The sequence below is a fragment of the Indicator indicator genome, chromosome 9 (genome assembly GCF_027791375.1).
Source record: "Indicator indicator isolate 239-I01 chromosome 9, UM_Iind_1.1, whole genome shotgun sequence".
In the NCBI taxonomy this organism is placed as follows: domain Eukaryota; kingdom Metazoa; phylum Chordata; class Aves; order Piciformes; family Indicatoridae; genus Indicator; species Indicator indicator.
The window spans coordinates 17,767,649-17,789,757 of NC_072018.1; the positions used below are offsets into that span (position 1 = coordinate 17,767,649).

Genomic DNA, 22,109 nt, shown 5'->3' on the forward strand with positions numbered 1-22,109 from the left:
TGGACTGTTTCTTTGGCATCAGGGACCTTACAATATTTCACAAAGGAAAAAGATGCGTTCTTCTTATATATGTATATTTATTTAGGAAAGGGATGAACTCTTTGATCATCCCCTTCTCTCTATTGGTACAGGAGCAGACAGTGAAGGCAGAGGAAAGCTGCTGCCTGCCTTGGTAGCTGGCTGCCTGAGCCACCTCCCCACTTTGCCTATCCAAAAACCAGCTCTGCATCTCCAGTCCCAGGGCATTAAACAGAGCTGGGGCTTGCACTGCCCTGACTTAAGCTCAGTGACCTTGGAACAAGGTGTCTACAGTGACAGGGCTCCTTTCTGGGTTTCCAGAGTGATACTTACTCAAAATATCTCATTTACAGGACATTTGCATTTTTCTCTAGTTTGGTCTCATAAAGATGGAAGCAAAAGTTTTCAAATCTGACTTTTCCTACAAGTTGCAAACCTTTCCAAATTGTTTTAATTAGAATTCACTAGATAGTGAAGTAGCAAGAAGTAGAATTGTGTTTTCATAAATACTATATAACATTGTTTCCATATTTCGCTTTTCTTCCGCTCTCTCCTGCTGTTAGAGTGGATATTTTTATTTTCACAATTAGTTTTCTTCTCAGTGATATTCTTGCCCTTTCAGCAAATGTTTCCACAGTCTCTGGAAGTGTTCAAAAGAAGTCTGCCTTGTTCGCCAAGACTTAATTCAGCACATCAATTCTGGAGATTATGGGTGAGGACACCTTTATTTTAAGTTTTTCTTGTGAATCACTGCATTGGTCATTGTGTGCATGTGCAAATTGCATGTTATGCAGTCCTGTCTACCCCTTCCTTCCCCAATAACACTACAGCAATTTGACAATAAATGTATATTGGTGAAACTTTCCTAAACATCTGGCAGGTTAAAGAGTTTTAAATGGAAGGATGCTGAAAATCTCATGTTGTTAAGAGTTGACATTATAAACTGCTGTCTACAACATTCTCCAAATTTAGTACTACCTTCCCCACCCCTCACCCCCCCCCAAAAGGTTATTTAGATCATCTTCCTTTATTCTTGGCATTATTTCTTACTTGATATATTTTCTCTACTCTCAAGAGCATTGTTCCACATAACAAGACTCTAGGTAGTATGGGTAGAGGATAAGATAAATGAGGACCAAGATATCAGAACTTGTAGGGTCAGTGTTTCTCTTGCTACCAGTTTTCACTCCTCCCACCCAGGTACTGCAGAATAATTAGAGACACCCCAGCACTGAAGCTGTGCTTGAGGAGCCTGCTGGCCCTTTACTGAGACAGATACAAGGGTTGCCTGCCAAGGAGCTGAAATGCTACATTCACCATTGAAACTTATCCAGTCTATGACTCAGTGCTGAAACATTTTGTATTTCATAGGTGATATTCAAACCAACTAAGTTAGGACAAAGAGTTAGGCACCTGGAACCCTTCTTCTCTCTCTTGTCAGTGATAAGGTTTGTCACAGAGTGAGGCTGACTGGTCTGTAGCACCTTTCCTGTTCCCTATGATCTTTCAAAGATGATGGAGTGTGGTAGAGCAACATCATCCTTCTCTCTCAACACTCATGGGCACATCCCATCCGGGCTCTGAGGGATTGTCCTTTCAGTCTGGCTATTGGTTTAAAAGTCAGGCAGAGGGTGTCGTCTGGGATTTCTGCTGGATTCAATAGTGCCTGGTAGTGCACCAGAGCTGTAAGGCAATGTAACTCACTACGTGAAGCCATTAGTTCTCTGTGGGCATCTGGTCTGAACTGTAATTTGAGCATAACATCAAGATAACAGTAATTGTTATGACTGAGCATCTTGTTTTCTGGTACCTCTTCAAAGCATTGCATGCCTGTCTTCTGCAGGCTAAGAAAATGCTTTCCTTAAATCACTTTTCATATGTGTTGCTGTGTTGCTCCATCCTACACTCATTTGAGTTAAGAGTCCATGCTAAATATTTTCTCATGTGTATTGAATACAAGGATTTGAAATGTAACTGGTAACATTTATTTTTGTGTGTTATTGTAAGTGTTGCTCTTACAAAGAAGCAAAGTTTTAACATCAGTGATATCTCTAACCTGGGTTTTGTTTGTTTTGCACTTGTGAGGAAGATGGAAAGCTGACAACTACAGTCAGTTCTGGGGAATGACTTTGGAAGAAGGTTTCAAAAAGCGCCTGGGCACATTTCCTCCATCTCATTCTTTGTTGAATATGAGAGAAGTTCCAGTAAGTGTCATGCACAATCATTAATTTAAAAAATAATTTTATCAAATGGAAAAATAAATGTGGAGATTTATTATATTGTGATTCAAGGATTTAACACTGAATGCTTCATGTTGAATATGAAGCTCCCAAAATAGTTCTCCAAGCTATCTCATACGAGATTCAAGGTCAAATGCTGGGTCCAGTACCTGGGTAACAACAACCCTGTGTAATGCTACAGGCTTGGGAAAGAGTGGCTGGAAAGCTGCCTGGCAGAGAAAGACCTAGGGACAGCAGCGTGCTCAGGTGGTCAAGAAGCCAAGGGCATTCTGGCCTGTGTCATGAAAAGTGTGGCAAGCAGGACCAGGGAAGTGATCATTCTCCTGTACTCAGCACTGGTGAGGCCACACCTTGATTCCTGTGTTTGATTCTGGGGCCCTCACTGGTAAGAAAGACATTGAGGTGCTGGAGTAGGTCCAGGAAGGGCAGCAAAGCTGGTGAAGGCTCTGGAGAGCAGGTCTTAGGAGAAGCAGCTGAGGGAAATGGAGTTATTTAATTTAGAGTAGTAGTTTAGGCAGTAGTTTAGGAATATGTAAAGTAACATATCGTCTCAGACCAAAGATCTGTTTAGAATTCGGCTTTTCTTAACTGCCTCATTTGTAGCATTGTAAGTGGTCATTGCCCATATAAGTGTGCTAAACAACCTTTGCCAAATTTTGCTTCTTTGCTGGTTGACAGTGAGTTGTCTTATGGAGAAGAAATGCTGTTTGTCTGGGATTTCACCTGTATGATCCGTCTCCACATTAAATCTCGTGCTTGTGCTTCCTTACTAATAAACATAATGATAACTTAGCAAGTATGATTTTGTGTGCCATTTGAGGTTGCAAGTCCCATATATCTAACTTTTGAAAAGCTTTTGAAAAAAAGCAGACTTTTGAAAGTGATTGATCAAAATGTTGAGATCAGTATTTTAGCAAGATTTAAAAGATTACTGGCTTGTTGTGGATGGAGGTAAAACTTTCAAAAACACCTAAGTGACTTAACATTTGCTGTATAATGGTGTTTAGGACTCACTGCCTGTGTCTAATCTAGGGAAGCACTTGAGAATTACTGGGTCTGGGCATATGAACAGTGTGTATCAAACTGTCTGATCCCAAGCTGCCTTTCCCCCCCAAGCCTCTTTATGTACTTATTAGCTCTGGGATATTCAAGTGTACAAGCTAGACATAGGCAACACTGTTTCTCAGTGTATGCAACAAAGTGATCTAGACACAACCAAATTTGTATAGAGCCCTGACTTAATGTTGAAAGAACTGGCCTCGAAAGTTTAAATCATCTTAGGAAAAGCTATGTGGCATTATAACTCATACATGCAATCTAAAAAAAGTGGAGCGAGGACACCCAGAATTAAAAGACTAAGTAAATTCAAGTAAAATAAAGGAATTTGACCAGGATAGAAACCATACTGTTTAGGAGTATAAGCCCACTTATAGGAAGGAAGTACCAGGGAATGTTTTGCTTAGGAGCAGATTATTGTATTTTGCATATTGTATTTTTCTCTGGACCAGATGCTTTCACCAGTTGTTGGAGACAAACTGATAGGATGGATAGACTAATACTGAAATTCTGTGTGATCATTTCTGTTTCCATGTACAGCATTCCATAAAGTTCAACAGTAACAAAGAAATGGTTCGATGCTTTTGATGTGTTGAACATAGGGCAGAGTGTTAGTAGTTGTACTGATGGCTCTTGCATATGCAGATATTTGTACAAAGCTTGGTGGACATAAATCAGGGCTGAGAGATGAAGATGCCAAAAATGGCTGTCCAAATGGCTTTAGATCATGAATTCTCATCAGCTCAACCTCAGACTTCAAAGCAGAATGAAAATCATTTATTCTGGAATAAGTCCTGGAAATTGAAAAGCCTCTGTGTAGAAGACAAATCTATGACACACTGCATTGATCCTCTTTCATGGTAGCTAAAATTTCCTACCTACAGCCATATGTCAAGGAGAATAGGGTAACAGGGACCTAACTTCACTGCTATTTGAGTCTGAAGGCTTTTTCCAAAAATGTCAGGTAGGTCATAAATAACATCTTGCACAGGATATTGTTTTTTGAGATAAAAGTCAGAGACAAACTGGATGGGTTATTCAGGCTGGCAGCCATGGAACTCAACTTTCCATCTCATCTAGTGGGGTGTCAGAATCTCCCTGCTCTCAGAGGGTCCACAGTGCCCAGCCACAAGGTAACCACCACAGGCATGCTCAAGGAGCCACAAATGCAAATGCTTTAGGTTTTCTCAATTTAAAAATTAAGACATTTTAAACAAAAATTAAGGTAAAATTTACAATAAAATTAAGAACTGAAGCATATACAGATCTCCTACATTTTGTTTTAGGGAATCTCACTTCCAGAAGAAAAGTTTCCTGCATTTTTTCTAGCCACTTATGCATGGCCTGAGTGGATTCATGATCCTCTGGATCAGCGAAACTGTGGAGCATCCTGGGCTTTTTCAACTGCAAGTAATAAATTTTTCTCCTTTAAAAAATATCACTGATATTAGGTGTCTGATGATTGTGGACGTTTGTAATGAAGTAATTACAGCTTGTTGTGCACTTTTTATCAGCAAATAAGAACACTGAAAATTGATATAGATTTTCCTTCAAGTTGTCCCAAAGTCAGTCTAAGTTGTAGAGCTTTGTTTGCTTTACAAACATAAGGAGATATTTTTGGTGACAGAAAGTAGAAAATGAATTGACTAATGCACTTCATGGTAGAGTGACATTTAAGAAATCTGCACCCCTTACTTGCACAACCACATTTGACTTTAAAGCTTAAAACACATAAGCTTTATAATTTTTTATACTTATTTATACATTTGTGCATTTGCCATTGTCCAACTCTTGCCTTTCAAGTAAATGAAGCATATTCTTTTTAATAATTTTATGAGAAGAAAACCCTGAAACTGCTTAGATACGTGTAGAAGAAACTATTTCAAAATTCTCCAAACCAAGAAATGTCAGTAGTGCAGTTCAACCTCATGTGCTACAACATCTGGTTTTATGGAAAATGGGCAGAAGTGTTTGTGTCACACTCTCCAAAGAAGCTACAGTTATGTTCATTTTTCTTGTCCTGCAATAAAGATAGGGGAAAAAATAATGCAATCAATCCTTATGATTTCATCTGGCCAGTGGGTCCTTATGGCTGCAGGTTTCTGCAACGGTTTCTTTAAATCACAGTAATAAGAAAAGGAAAGGAGAATTCAGGTCAGCTAATCCTAGCTCCCTGCAAAAGCCAGACTGAACATACTCTGTTACCAATGTCTTGTCCAGGGTGGTTTTCAAAGAGAAAACCAGAGTGCTTCTAACAGCTCTCCTGACAGATTACTCCTGAGCTGAACAGATTTCACTGAGGGAAAAACTTTCCAGATATTCAGACTGATTTTTCCCTTTCATAAATCCATCTTTTGATTTTATTTCACATAATTATTTCTCATGCTAGCTATTGAGTTGCCTTGTTGTTTATTTGCATTGAACATTTTCAATCTGAATTTTCAATCCTTCTTTGTAAGATTATTACTCAATGAATAGATAAACACTATTGTATCATTTTTGCTTAATGAGTAATTCCTATAAGTATTCTAAAACTCTTCAGTGAAAAGCTTTTACACATGTAAAAAGAAATGAATTATCACGTGACACCTTACAAAAGCATAAAGCACAATTGTTGTCAGCTGCCATCAGCATTTTCACTCTTCTGAAGTCTTGTCTAAAGTTCACTGAAGTTAGTGGTGATTTTGATGGGGCTTTAGATTTCAAAGGATGTTTAAAATTTATTTTCAGGTCCAAAAATGAAAGGCTAACAATAATAAAAAATATATTTTAAGCTCAGGTAATGATTAGAATTGGGGCTTAGTAATTGTTTTGTTGTCACTTGTTGAAGAAAGGAGAAGTAGCTTAATTTAACCTGCATTTTAGTTAACCTTGTCTGCCTTTGAATCAGTGCTTAATATATTAGCACTCAGAATTACAACTATCTTTGTGTGGTAAGGGAAAGAAGTACAATGAATCCCATGTTTATACATAATTATTAGCATTCCAAGTATTTTTTCCAGTGAAATTAGTACTTTCAGTCTTGAATTTTCTTGGCATGAGACTGTTCTTTTTTCCTTTTTTTCCCCCTCTCAAATAAAGGAAAGAAAAATGGAAAAAAAGGGAGATTTGAAAATTCAGCTGCAAAGAAGCAAGGCAGTATTTTCATCTTCTACTGAAGTCAATCAGAGATGAAGATGAGTTTACAAGCATGGTAGACACTATCAGACTAAATTCTGTAAATACTTCATCCGATTTTTAGATCTGTGGGAATTTATGATAACCAGTAAATCTGTGGATTTGTAGTATTACAGCCAAGTTGCTCATGATTCTTTGTAGTTTCACAATACTCTTTTTAAAGTCTGTACAGATTGTCTCTGTATTGTTTCGTAAAGATATCTGCACAGACAGAAAATACTGAGGCTGCATTCCAGTCCCTCTTTCACAATAACCAGCATGAAGTTGTGAGTAATTACTTGTTTTTGATAACAGAAAATTTATTTAAAAACAGGTGTTGCAGCAGATAGAATAGCAATTCATTCCAAGGGTCAGATCACAGACAACCTTTCTGCTCAGAATTTGGTCTCTTGTGATACCAGGAATCAACACGGATGTAATGGTGGAAGTATTGATGGTGCTTGGAGATATCTAAAAACACATGGGTAAATATTTTCTGTTTAGATTATTTTAACTTGAACCAGATACTTAAGTTACAATGTTGCTTCTGTTATGATGATTATTTCAACCTTTCATAAAAGAGGCATTTAGCTCTGTCCTAGGTCACGTTCTCTATTTCTTCATCAAGACTGTCACTCTCATTTACACCTTCTTTAAATCAACTTTGTAGAGGTCAGGCACTACAAAACTTTTCCATAGAAATAAGTGAAGACTATTTTGAATGAGGGCTCCCAGTGAGAAAATTCTACAACTGCCTAGCTCCCACTTAAGCCTTATTTTACATCTAAATGTTGTCATTTGCTGTAATTCAGCTGGGGAAAATAGTAGCCTATAATAGCAAGACAAACAAGAAAGGATGTTTTTGTTTTTTGTATCAAAGGCAATACCATAAGCAGACAATACCAAAACTTTATGGTTCTTGAGATACAAGATCTTCAGGTTAAACAACCTCCAGTAAGCAGCCAGTTGTATGAGACAAGATTTTGAATATTCAAAAGAATCCAACATTGTCTTTCTACAAAGCATACTGTAATCATCCCAGCCCAAGCTCATGCCAGAACACAATACTGTAGCAAGGTCCATACCTAGATCCTTCTTCCTTCACACTGGACTAAAAAAGTTAACAGTTCTCAAACTCCACATGAACAGCTAGAAGTTTTTTTGAATGACACATAGTAATTTATAGATACACAGAATGACCTAAATTGGAATGGACTTTTCAAGGTCATCTAGTCCAATGTTCTGTTCAAAGCCTGATGAACTCTGAAATGAGGTCAGACTTCTCAGACCATGTCTCCAGTTGCATTTTGAGTATCTCCAAGGATGGAGATTCCACAAACCTTCTTGCAACAGGTCTTTGGTTTGACCACTCTCGTGGGCAAACATTCTATTCTTATATCTAACGAGCACTTTCCTTGGTACAGCTTGTGACTGGTACCTTTCAGCTTTTCACTGTGTGTCTCTAAGAAAAGTCTTGTTCCATCTCTTCTATGACCTCTCCTTTTGCTATTGAAGACAGTAATAAGATCAAATAGAATCCCATTTAGCCTTATCTTCTCAGGGCTGAAGAAATCCAGCTGCCTCTGCCCCTCCTTGCATATAATTTATTCAGCCTCCTAAGAGTCTTCTACTAGGTTTGCTCAGTTTGCCAGTGTCTTTACTGGCAATCCCATAACTGAACACATTACTCCAGATGTAGTCTCACAAGTGACTATTTGAGAGGAATAAACTCTTTTCACGATGTCTTGGCTATGTCCTTGCTAACACAGCCCAGTACTGATAGTCCATGTTTGCTGAGAGAGCCCACTGTTGAGCCATGTTCAACATTCTGCTCACCGGGCTCCCAAGTCTTTTTCTGTGAAACCACTTTCTACACTATCAGTGTGCTGCCAGTGCTGCTGCTAGAGCAGTTCTGGCTCAGAGCAGGATTTGGCATCTGCCTCTGTTGAACTTTATGAGGTTTCTGTCAGTTAATTTCTCTAGCCTGTCAACACTGCTCTGAATTGCAGCCCTGCATCCTAACCACTGCCCACTAGTATGTCATCTCCACAAATTTACTGAGATCACCTTTTGTCCCACTGTCCAGATTATTAAGAGATGAAAAATGGTGTAGCTGCTATGTTAACTCCTGAGGAACGCTACTAGTAAACAGACACAGTTGACCTTCCAGCATGCCAATCCAGTTCAGTTATTGACCTTATAAGCAACTTAGCTAGTCCAATAAACTAGAACACCACAGGAGACCAGGCTGAAAACATTGCTAAACTCAAGGTGAATGGTACCCACTGCTTTTCTTACTCTCCTTGGAGACAGTGGTTTCATCATGGTCAGATCATCTCATCTTGTCATCTCATCATGGAGAAGCATAATTTGCCATAGTAAATCTGTGGCACCCGTTCCTCACATTATCAGAATTTATTTTGGACTTCTTGTTCCATAACAAAATCTGTTTCCTCTTTATTTTCATATACTCTCATGGGTTACTCTGTCTTTGATATGCCTGATATTTCCCACTCAGGAAAGGTCCCACCACCATCTCATGTTGGTAAAGGCAAAAGCTTCATTCATGAAGAAATGAAAGTTACAGTTTAATATTTTAAGAGGCACTTTACTGTAACAAGAAAAACAGGCTTTTTTTTAATCAGTAGCTCATATTCTTAAGAGAGTAAACACAAGTCTTTCTCACTGTGGTGTTTTCTTGCCTACCACGCAGGGACAGGAGCACAAGAATTTGCAGTGTAGATAAGATAAGAGATCCATTTTAATGATCCATTTTAATATTTAGTGGAAAATCCCTAAAGAGTGCAGCAACAGGATAACCTCCTAGTCTTATATTCCCTTTGACTGTTATCTCTGTATAGGTATAGCCACTCTGAACTCATGGTAATAAGATTCTTCCTATACCAGAAAACTGTTCCTGGTGGGTTTTTTGTTTTGTTTTGTTTTGTTTTGTTTTGTTTTGTTTTGTTTTGTTTTGTTTTTTAACCTGGAACAATGTGGGTAGTGGCATAGCATGTTCTGCAGAGGCAGTTGAACTATACAAGAGTTAGCTTACTCCTCTAAGGAAAGCAAAGTAGACTGAAGCTGTATGAGCACTTCATTATCAACCTAGCTGTACCCACACTGGAGCTTGTGCTGATGTAAATGTAATGGGAAGATTGCTCCCTGACTGTACAGTACCACAGTAGCAGTGTGAAATGGGTGTGCAAAGCAGACTTTCAAACTGATGTAAGCCTGGAAGCATATAGACAGGACACCTCAGCTCACCAGAGCCACCTGTGAACTGTCTTTTCACCTCCAATGTCGCAAATACTTACATTACTGCTCAGTCAGAAGTAAAGAATCTTCAGGGCAGAGTTTTGGAAACAGTCTAGATCTTCAGTAAATCTCCACAGTCTAAGATTATTGTCCCAGTCATTTACTCAGCTTTCTTGTCTCCATGGAGCCAGCTCCAACATGTACAACATGAGCTCTTACAGACTTTTGTCTTCTGCCCATCCTTATTCTTGATCATTGGCTCGTCACCAAAGTACCACAAGCAAAACATCTCTATTTACCTATATTTCAAAACAACATTTCTAAATCCTGATTTTATTTTCTCAAATTCAAATAGTATTTCAGATTGCCTTCCAACAGTTCCAGGCACAAATAAATGCCTCAAGGAAAATATCCAAATATCTATGAGGACACATCCTGGAAGAATAAAAAGCAGCGATGCTGGGTCTGTGCAAGGGTCCATTTAGCCCAACATTTTATCTCTGACCGTGGTCAAGAGGAAACAGTATTAAAAAAAAATAAGATAGTTAATATTTTTGATTCACAGGACTGATAATTGAGTATTTTTTATATCTGAAACCCCATAATGCATAACTCTTCACCTTTGACAATTAAAAATATAATAAAAAAGAAAATTTATGGCATAAAAGCCTGAAATGTCTTTTGAATGAGCCCTGTTAAATAATGCTTACTTCCATGCACTCTCAGATGACTTTTATTTGATGAGCCAGTATATTGCAATCATTTTTTTTTCACTATCTCCATACCCAGCAACAGGGAAAAAGCACATTGATTTTCTTTGTGGGCTTGTACATTTTCACAGCAGATGTTCAATGCTGTTTTAAAGCTTCTGGTTTTCTGATTTCTGAAGTGTGTTTATCACAGGTTTTTGGTAGATTTTCAGGGAAATCAGATGCTGGGCTAAAGCATCCCCAGTGAAGTTAATGGAAGACTTCCATAAAGCTCAATGAGGCTAGGACATTGCTGAGATATGACTTTTCAGAACCACTGAGCACCTAATTAACAGTGAAATCTGTAACAAGTGGAGTTGAATTGTTGTTTAACTCTCACTCTCTCTTTCTGTCTTCCTCTTTAAAAAAAAAGATATGTATTCTATTTCTAATTATTCTTAATTTTATGCATTTCAGTTACAAACCATAATTTGGGAGCAATTGATGTGTTTTGAAAACATCTAGTTTATGTGCTAAGGGAATTTAAAACTTATAGCCTTTAAGAATGAGGAAAAATACTTTATTTTCAGGTAGCAAAAGGTTACACACATGAATGCAAATACTGCTTCCAACCATGGCTTGTTCTGATTTGTATGTTGGGCTCTCAGCACTTGCAGGATATGATAAGGATATTACTGTTATTAGTTTTGGCCAATTTACTAATAACATAACCTAATGTTTCAGATTATGTTCTCATCTCACAATTCAGACATATAAATAGAACAAACCCCTAAAGGTTTTCATTAAATTGAACACATAAACAGGACTTCAGATGAATTCTGCCAAGAATTTATGAACACACTTCAGATTTTCACTGCTTCTTCCTGGATGTTGCTTGCTTTTTTGTCTGTGTATGTGTGTATGTGCACATGAACACATTCACTATTATTTTTCTTTATCTTTCTGTGACTCTTTTGGCAAGGTCATCTTCTTGATATGTTTTTCATGTTTACTACTGTACTGACACTTCACCATGTACAAACTTGTGTTTGTACAGCAAAAAGCTGTTGAATTATGTTAATCATGACTGCAGAAACTCCAGATAGTGAAAAAAATTTAAAGTGACTCTTAATACGGAATGACTCATCAGGTCTGGATTACCACAGAGCTCCAATGTGTCAGTGCCTCATTTGGTGCCCCACTTCTAAGGCAACAGAAACAAAACTCATCTGTGCTGAAACGGTGAAAACCCCAAGTAGGATAATACAACTGAAAGCAGTGGGGGCAAAAAATACCAGCTCTAGGAATTAATTTCTCCTCTCTTGTATCCCTCTCAGGTGTTTCTAAGTACATGGGAGGAATAGGTGTCATAAAATTGCAATCCTCTCTGGGTTGCAAACACCCACTCTTGCCTTGCTTGTGGTACATTGTGCTCTGTGGAATGAATTTGCTCACCTTAGCTGGCTTGCAGGCTTGACTGTACCCAGCAGCAATTCTGTACTTCTTCTGGAAGTATGTGAGCAGTGGTGACCAGAATGATTATGTATATATAGATAGACATTTTATAAGCATTATACATGCACATATATATAAACCAAAGATCTCCTACTCAGCTATAGAATAAAAGCATTAAAACCTTTGAAATGAGTAACAACCACCCTTGTATATTTGGCCTAAATACTTAACATTCCCTATTGGAAATCTGGGAATCCAGAATACCTTCATATATTCAGAGGGGATTAAAACGGATTGCCTGCAAATAGGTTGAAGACCAAAGCAATAATAGTTTAACAGCCTAACCACCTTAGATGGATAATCCCTACTCATGTAGGCAGAATTATTGCTTTTTGCAGCTTCTGGTTGTGTTGGTCTAGTCTGGGCAGAAAGAAGTAACCAAAAAAGACATTCTTAGGGTAAATTTTTCTGTCACCAAATACTAATGGGGAAATGCTCTGTCTTATTTTGAGCAGCTGAAGCATGCATGTGCTCATCTTGTAAAGATCCTGACAAGTGTGTGCAGGTAAACATAACTTTCCTCCATATTGCATGGAACTAATATTGAGTTCTTAAGATTCAGAAGATTCAGTACTATTGGTGAGCTACTTAAATAGATTTACTTTTTAGAGGGCTCCTTATTTTAAACTATTCTGCTTCAGCAAATTTATTATAGTCTTTAAAAGAAACCCTCTCAGAGGCCTCCATGGCATTATCACTGAAATATGTCTATTGTTTTTAGAAACATCCAGCAATATAATGCAGAAAACTAGCATAATGGTTTAGCTAGTGTAATGGTAAGGGCTAAACTCCCCCACTCCCCTGCCACTCCCCTTCCCATCTTCTCTCTCCTCTCTGCTTACCAGGAGATAAGAGGAGGGACAAAAAAGGCAGATGAATAGTTTTGAGCTGATTTACACAGAATATTTTACCTCCCTGTTACAAAGGTATTGGATTACACCAGTATATAGAGAGAACAGAATGAAAAGGGAAAGGAGTACCTGTCTGAATCCTGTAACACAGCTGCCTGCTCAAGGACAGGGAAAGCCAAAGGGTGACCTGTCCCCCCTTCCCAGGGACATAATGCCACACAGTCGTAAATGCAGCAGTCATAAATTCATGATTTTGACAGTGGGGAATATACATACATACATACATACATACATATATCTATATATGTACACACACATTATGTGATTCAAAACACTACAGCTGGAAGGTTCCAATATTTCATACAAATGATACACAATAAGTGGGAGGTTCACTGTGCTATTATTTGAGTAACTCAGATTGTTAGCAAGTGCTTGTCAAGGACATGTCTTGTTCCTTTCACTTTATTGAAGTAAAATGGATGTTTGGTTAGTCAAACAGTCAAAATGGCTGAACAATTCAGGATAAACTACTGACAAGATATAAAATTCATTGCTTCTCTCCATTCTTGGATGCAATGAGGGCTCTTAACCTGTGCTTCAAAGCATTATATTTATTCCTATGCCAACAGGACGCAAATTATTTGTACCTAAACCTTCAAAAAATAAACATAGGACTTTGTATCTTGACAAATTTCCAAAAATTGTGAACAAATGTCATAAAAATGGAAAACCAGAGACTTTTTAGCTAAAAGAAATGAAAATACATGTAGATTTTCACAAGCATTCAATGGATCATGCTAGCAATATTGATAATTTATTGAACTTATTCAGTGAAAACTTTCATGCATCACCAATGAGATGAATGTACTAGGTGACAAGTGTTGAAACATTTTCCTGTTATGTTTGAAGAAGTGCAGGGAGAGGGCTGCTGCAGGTGAAATATAATGATCATACATATGAATTGAAGCAAATTCCTCCTAGCTGATAATATGAGACATTCACAATTTTGAATTATGAAGGACTGTGTAAATTTACTTGAAATACAACATTTGTAAAATAACTAAATGCTAGAAATAAAATGGCAAAAATGTTTAAGCAAGATTCTTGTCAACTTTTTTTTGTTTACTTGTGTTTCATATTGGGTATTTCCTTTTAGTTGGGTTTTTTTTTTTTTGTTGGTCTCTTTTGTTTGATTTTTTTAATTTTTTTTTTTTTTACTATCTGGACAGAATTGTATCCTATGCTTGTTATCCATCATTTTGGAACAGTCACCTGGAGCCTTCGGGAGAAAATCGTTGTTATGTGTCAAGTGAATATGGAAAAAATTATACAAATGGACCATGTCCTAATGCTCTAGAACAATCCAATCGGTTATATCGGTCTGCCTCCCCCTACAGGGTCTCCTCAAAAGTAAGTTCTTGATATTCATCCATTGTCTCATCCATCTTTCTCCTTTGGGGTTTGTAAATTATCTGTAAATATGTTCGCTTGAAGACTAGATAGAGCTGTGCATTTTCCATTTTTTCCCCCTTGTATTTTTAGAAGAATTCAAATTATTTATGGTTTCTCAGTTTAAATCATCTCTTTAAAGCTGCTGTTCTGTGATTCTATAGAAATTAGAGATAGAAAAGAAAGTATGTAGTCATAAACGTACATTAGTGCTTCTTAAACATGTTTCTGAAGGTCTTGTTCATTTGATAAACTCTAGATGTGCAAGGACAATGGTACATTTATACTATATATATAATGGTAAATTAGTTTCAGTTTTAATTTTATTTAATGGAATGCATTATCTTCCCTTGCCTTCTCTGCTGCTCCTTTCACCTCCCTTCAGGAGACCAATATAATGAAAGAAATTATGGACAATGGACCAGTGCAAGGTATGGTAAGTTTGGAAGATTATGACATTATTATTGAAATAATTAAAATGTGCAGTTTGCTTGTATCAAAGTAATAGAGAACATAAATGCATTCCACACTGAAAAAATAAAAATGCATTGCAGCTTATCTAGGGATGTATGGTGAGCCATTAGTGCCTCTAAAGTCAGCTATACTCTGTCAGAGTCCATAACGAGTAAAAATGACCTTGAGCTGGATTTACTGAACAATTTTCACAAAATCTATGCAATGGAAACGTGCCTTTTCTGCATAGTTGTTTGCTCATTGATGAAATGACAATTTACGGCTGTGCAGGAGAAGTTAAATGCTAGCAAAGTTCTGCTCTCTAGGGCTGGGATCAATTTCCTCAGTGGCTGAAGGCAATCTCGAAGCCTGCTGTCCTCTGGAGGCAGCCCTGCAATATATGGGCCATTCAAATTTGAGTGACAGTTTCCCTCTGACATATGTCATTGTTTTATATGGTACACGAACTGAACAATTAGCACTTTCGGATGCAAAGATGAAACATTAGTTTATTAATTCATTTTCAAATAAACAGAGGGAAGTTTTATTAATGCTTTGCAAACATTCAAATGGACAATCCAATTGACTTTTTTTTTTTTTTTTAATGGACTTCAGGAAATACTCTGATGGTTGTAGCACTGATGTAGGAAAATAATCCTTTCTGTCACATTAGTCAGTCTCAGTCAAAAGAAAAATTAGCACATTTTTGGCAATACATCAAAGTTTTGACCTTATAAATTTAGCTTATGATCTCAGCTATCATGCTCTTGGAAAAAGACCTACTATTTATTCTGCTAACACAAGGAAAAGGTTGCGAGAAGGAACTAGGCTGCATTAATCATAGAACTATTGAATTGTTTTGGCCAGACAAGACCTTTAAGATCATTGAGTCCAACCATTACCTAACCCTACCAAGTGTGATTCTAAACCATGTCCCTTAGTCACCATATCTGTATGTCTTTTAAAGACCCCTAGGGATGGGGATTCAAGCACCTCACTGCAATGTACAGTTCTTTTAGTAGCAACTACATTTAGAGTTTTGTATCTTGATATGTCTTAGAGACACAAATTCTTCTTTAAGAATTTTATGCAGAAGAATCCTTATTGGAACAAATCACAATCCTTTGCATTTATATGCAGAGATCTTAGAGCTCAGCATGACTGAAGTAGCTCAAGCGTGAACTACAGTCAAACTTACAAAAATTGCTACCTCTTTGGATTCCTTAATAATTATTACATTCATTTTGAAAAATGCAGTCTCTTCTATGTGGGAGGGAACAAAGTTGGCTGGTGGACTGTGATCATCTCATTCCGTTCAAGTCGTGCATCATATCAGGACAAAGTCACTGAATAAGTACAAACATCTCACTGCTTCATTTTGAATTAGCTTCTCTCTGTCCACCCTGCGCTTCAGGTACCTAGCCCACTTAACTCCAAAGACTGCACCATTACTTAGCTCCTGATTGCAGAGTGTGTACATATAGATATACATCTAAATATATATTTTGCATATATACACAAAAATAGAGATACATATGAACACACACTAAATTTAGAATATGATATGTAATCATGGATAAAATTAACATAGACTAAAGTTATCCTGGAATACACTTCAAAATTTTACATTTAATTTTAGTGGAAACAATTTAGGTATGGTGTATCTTCACAGAGTCAAGAGCATGTGTTTGATTTACAGTTGATAAAGAATAGATTGTTTTCTGAAATTGAACATATGGACCTTGATTTTGAAGAACAATGTAATTTAGAAATGAAGCTATCTTCTCCTGTGTCAGCCTGACAATAAATGAGATCATCTAACCTCAGGCTTCTCAGGGAAGAAGTGAATTCTGCAGTCCTTGCACACACCCCTATTTCTTTCACCTGCTTTGGCCAAAGTTTCAAAACAAGATCCAGGGGAGCGTTTACAGTAATTTTTGGAGTGACTCATTCCCTTTGGTTCTCATCTGACTTCTTCACATGGACTAAGGCCAGTGAGAGTTCTCTTTCCCCATTATGTTCCTTTGTACCACTTTAAAGATCTCCCTTCACAGCTTCTTTGCAACTCTGAAACCTCGACACCTAGTAGTTTACCTGGCAGTACAGTGGCATCCCCAGGACTTAAATTCCTTGTTCTATACACTGGTGAGGGTAGGGGCCACTGATGAGGATGGAAATCTTTACAGAGAGCTCTAACAGAGTCCTGAGCTTGCAGACAGAAATCAAGAATAAAGTTTGTTCTATTTTGTGAGTTCTGCTTCTGCAGGCAGCTTGGCAGAAGCTGTACCATTGTTTATTAAAAGCGTTAAACCTTTTCCTGGTGTTAACTGATAGAGCTGTCTCCCAGACTTGCCGCCTTGGGTAGTATCATGGCTGCTTGCTCCCCGTGTGTTTCTGTCCTCATGCATTATTTATGTGAGTGACCTCATTAGCAAAGTATCTTTTTATCCAGACAAATAAGCTCATCTACCATATTTTGAGATGTTCTCTTTCACTTCCTAAAATGTGTGAATGCTTTCTGTTTTCAGTCAGGGATGGTAGAAGCCAAAATGTTGTGATGATAGCTAATTTCCTCCCAGTTTATGAAAATTTTCAGGTAGGGTCAAGACATTTGAAAGTGTGCCAGGCAGAAAAAATGAAACATGAGCTCATCTTACTGGATGCCATAACCTGTACCAGACACATATATTATAAATGCTACAACCACATAAAAATGATCAGTGAAATTTGTACTACATGAGACTCCCAAGGAACAAGACTTTATCTACATTCTACCTCTTTCTGTTCAAGATCTGTGGAAAATTTTAAAGGTACAGTCTAAAACTACCACATTGGATTTCAACAATTTTCATATTCCAAGCTCTAAGTGGTAGTCTAAGTCTGTTAAATGCTAGAAGCTGGACTTAAGCTTGATAATGCTTTGGATATAGTGGAATCTAAAGGTGATGCAGACCTGGAAAATACTTTCATTTCTGTGGATCTGATAGCCCACCTTATACCAAAGCAAATTGTACTAAGGTGACAGAATGAATGTGGAAAAGAAACCCAAAAATATTTTTCTTAAAAAACAAGTGAATGTTATTCTTAGGAAATAACAAATTGATGTAAAGTGCAAATTGTAATCTTCATTCACAGAATCACAGAATCACAGAATGTTAAGGTTTGGAAGGGACCTCGAAAGATCACCTAGCCCAACACTGCTTGCACAAAATTTCTAGTTCATATTCTTTTTGGCCTTACATTTTTATGGACACAAATTTTTTTCCCCCACACATTTAGCTGAAAGTCAGAATGAACATAAATACAGACAACCTAGTTTTCCATAATGAGGTTGTTGTGTACTTAATGAACTCAACCTGAGTTTCAGAAAAAAGCATCTATAGCATTCCACCATATTTCACAGGCTACACACTGTCTGTGAAATACTTTTCTTGGAAATGCAGACATTGTCAGAACTGAGGATTTCATGAATCGATCTTGAGAGGAAACTTGTTTTATTGAATTGGATTTCACTGGAGTGTAGAAAACTTATGTAAGCCTCCATCAGACAATGTATCATCCTCCTGTAATGGAAAAAGTGTCCATGATAGGGAGTTTCCATGACAGGGAAACTCAGCTGACTTGATGAGAAGCCTTTGGGAGAACTCTTTTGGAGTATTACCCTCAGTTCACTCACAGCAGGGAACTTCTGAGCTATTAGTGAATTTAGTGCAATTACAAATTACGAAGTATATTTATGTAGTTCAACACACAACAAAAATCTCACTGGTAAAATGCAAGGAGCAAACAAGAATAGAAGCAATATTTTTTGACTGTGCTAATTTCTCCTCTTGTTTTTTAGCTATAATGAAAGTGTATGAAGATTTTTTCCTTTACAAAGAGGGAATCTACAGATGCTCCCAGAAAATAGGCTCTAAATGGAAAACTCATTCAGTCAAACTCCTTGGGTGAGTAAAGCATATTCTTTTACTCTTTTCCTCTGCAAGTCATTCCTCTGCATTTCCTCTGGTAGTAAAATGTCAATGGCCAGTTTGGAAATCAAAAGTTTCACTATTAGAGGTGGAACATTGTTGTTGTTTCATTTTCACATATCTGACAATTTTAGAGAGTACTGGAAAGAGGTACAAATCAATTGTCTTTTAATCTGCTCTAACGTTTGCTCTAAAACTTTAAATATACTGGTTTATAGAGTAAAATACTTTTGTGAGCATTCACAAATATTCTGTGTGCACGCCAAGTTGTAACAAAGCTGATAAATTTTCCTCCAAACAATCCACCAAGCAGAATGCAAATGTAAACATTAAAATTGTCACTGGCCTATTAATTAATGAGCACAGCTAACTTACACAGCAGTCTGGGCTCTCAACACCCCAAAAAGAAATCAGCTGCTGCTCATTTTATTCAGGATGCACAACAAATACACAATCAAGAAGAATTTGTGGATTTCCCCTCAAATGTAGACTGGTGACACTGTATTAAGATGACAAGTGGCTAATAATGCATACACTTGAATTACAGAACACACCAAGGGGCTTTATTTCTTGATATGGAAGGAATATGCAAAGATGAATTTACTAAATCACTGAGTGAACAGTTACACAGAGAAGTAACTGGAGTATTTCAAATAAATATTTTACAGGTGAACTAGAATATCAAATGAATAACAATTCAGGCCTGTTCTAGGAGGATTACTTGGAGTATCTTCTTGGAGTATCTTCAACACATAGTTCAAGAAAGGAAAGTTTCAAAAGAAAGTGTATTTTGTGTTTGTGATCTTAGTGAAGGTATCTTTGAAAAGGACATGAAAATGCCCATGGTTGTGGAAAGAGTGCATCTGATACACTGCTTCTCTTTGCTGCTGTGCAGGCTTGTGCAAGATTGACCTTGACCCTATACTGTTGCAAAAACATATTGACTTAGACTAGTAGGGAAAAAGCTAATGAAGTATGCTTACAGTAAATGTTCTGAAACAAAGAAAGAGAGAAACTGGAATTTAGTATGGAGGACTGTATTAGGCAAAAATGTTTATGAAGAATAGATGGTATATGTTGGTTTATATGTATGTATTTATGATTATATGCACAGGGCCATGAGAAACCAAAAAAATGCAGACAGCAAAATTAGTTATGCAATTTGAATACCTCTCTTCAGGGTTGAACTACTGAGATGTTATGAGTGTGGATGCTGGGGGGGATATGACGCATGTTTGGTGCAAGCATAGGGTGATGACAGCTATTGCCATACACATGCTGCCCCAAATATATGCTGAATAACTAGGATGAGTGACTAAGCCAGAATGGCACAGGGGGACAAAGTGATGGCTGAGGAAGGAGAGAGTATGAAAGCTTTTAATGTGCTGAGGTTGATGTTGATTTAAATGAGAAATGACAGGCCATGCAAGTAAATGATAGCAGTCCTTAGCCATGGAGTCACTTGTGAGCAAAACACTTAGTGGCTTGCCTGATACCAGCAGCTCACTGAAGAGGATCATATTAAACAGTCAGAGCAAAATAGTGAGTAGGAGAAATGCCATAAGGTCTAATATACTGAGAAAGGTCATGAGAAGTGAAGGAAGAAGAAAACTGAAGGTGGTGATATTTGAGAAACTTCAGCCTGTTTCAGAGTTCAGTACATTCAGAGAAAGTATGTGCTAACTTTCATTGAACATTGCTGAAGGATCCAATGGATCCAACTATGTAAAGGATTACCCATCTTTTCATTGTGTAATACATAAGTGTTCTGACCTCTGAGATTATGACATATAAAAATATTTGCAGAGGTGTTTAACTGTAAAAACTGAATTCAAGTTTGACAGGTTGAAGGCTGTATGATCCCTGGGCTAGCTGCACCTGAGTTTCTAGAAATGATAAATCTAGTCATAAAATGTGATTCTGCAGCATGAAGTCCTAATGACTCTTGGCATAAATTTTAATGTCTTGAGTATTAAGCTATAACTTTTTAATTACATCCATTATTTTGAATTAATTTGAGTGTAAAATATGTGGTCTGGGTATAAGTTCTTTACCACTCACATATAGATTCAGTGTGGGTTTTTTGGAGCGAAGGATAATGCTCAAGGTAATCCATGACCTAAATAAAAAACCTCACAGTATCACAGTTCATAAGAGGTTGGAAGGGACCTCCAGAGATCATCAGGTCCAAACCCTCTGGCAAAGCAGGATCACTTAGGGTAGTCCACCCAGGAATGCATCCAGACAGGTTTTGAATGTGTCCAGAGAAGGAGATTCCATAACCTCTCTGGGCAGCCTGTTCCAGTTCTCTGTCACCCTCAATGTAAAGAAGTTTCTCCTCATGTTGAGGTGAAATATTTTATGTTCAAGCTTGTACCTGTTGTTTCTTGTCTTATTGTTGTGCACCACCGAAAAGAGCTTGGCCCCCTCCACTTGAAACCCACCCCTCAGATATTTATACACATTGATCAGATCCTGTCTCAGTCTTCTGTTCTCAAGACTAAACAGCCCCAGGTCTCTCAGTCTCTCTTCATAAGGGAGGTGCTCAAGTCCCTTAATCATCCTCATGGCTCTCCATTGGATTCTCTCAAGCAGGTCCCTGTCTCTCTTGAACAGGGGAGCCCAAAACTGGATGCAGTATTCCAGGTGTGGTCTCACCAGGGCAGAGTAGAGGGGGAGAAGAACCTCCTTAGACCTGCTGGACACCCCTTTCTTGATGCATCCCAGGATACCATTTGCTCTCTTGGCCACAAGAGCACATTGCTGTCCCATGGTGAACTTGCTGTCCACCAACACTCCAGGGTCTTTCTCCATGAAGCTGCTTTCCAGCAGGGCAGCCCCTAACCTGTACTGGTGCCTGCTGTTATTCCTCCCCAGATGCAGGACCCTGCACTTGTCCTTATTAAACTTCATGAGGTTTGCCTGCACCAAGCTGTCCAGCCTGTCCAGACCTCATTGGATGGCAGCACAGCCTGATGAGGTGTCAGCCACCCCCCCAGTTTTATATCATCAGTGAACTTGCTGAGGGTACTCTCAATCCCCTCATCCAGGTCCTTGATAAAGATCTTGAACAAAACTGGACCCAGTACTGATCCCTGGGGAACACCAATGGCCACAGGCCTCCAAGTTGACTCTGTGCCATTGATGACAACCCTCTGAACTCTGTAGTCAAGACAGTTTTCAATCCACCTCACGGACCAATCTTCAATGCCACATTCCTTGAGCTTTTCTATGAGGATGTTATGGGAGCCTTATTGAAGTCAAGGTATATGACATCCACTGCTCTTCCCTTGTCTACCCATTTGGTCATGTTTTCATAGAAGGCTATCAGATTAGTCAGGCAGGAACCCGTGAAGATGTCATTAAAGTTGGGCTTCAAATAAAAATATTGATGTATATTTGTGTTTTGCTTACCTGAGGTTGTTCCTGGAGAGAGAAAAAGGGGCTAAGACA

The 22,109-nt window shown here is 38.0% G+C and overlaps 1 protein-coding gene across 1 annotated transcript in view; it reads left to right on the plus strand.

The window, feature by feature from the left end:
- TINAG (tubulointerstitial nephritis antigen) overlaps window positions 1-22,109 on the plus strand; it is a 29,579-nt gene that overhangs the window by 5,219 nt on the left and 2,251 nt on the right. The window contains exons 3-9 of the mRNA XM_054383759.1: window positions 641-730; window positions 2,108-2,222; window positions 4,601-4,724; window positions 6,805-6,955; window positions 14,013-14,193; window positions 14,618-14,663; window positions 18,527-18,632. Coding sequence (XP_054239734.1) covers window positions 641-730; window positions 2,108-2,222; window positions 4,601-4,724; window positions 6,805-6,955; window positions 14,013-14,193; window positions 14,618-14,663; window positions 18,527-18,632 — 813 coding nt within the window. The remainder of the gene's footprint in view (window positions 1-640; window positions 731-2,107; window positions 2,223-4,600; window positions 4,725-6,804; window positions 6,956-14,012; window positions 14,194-14,617; window positions 14,664-18,526; window positions 18,633-22,109) is intronic.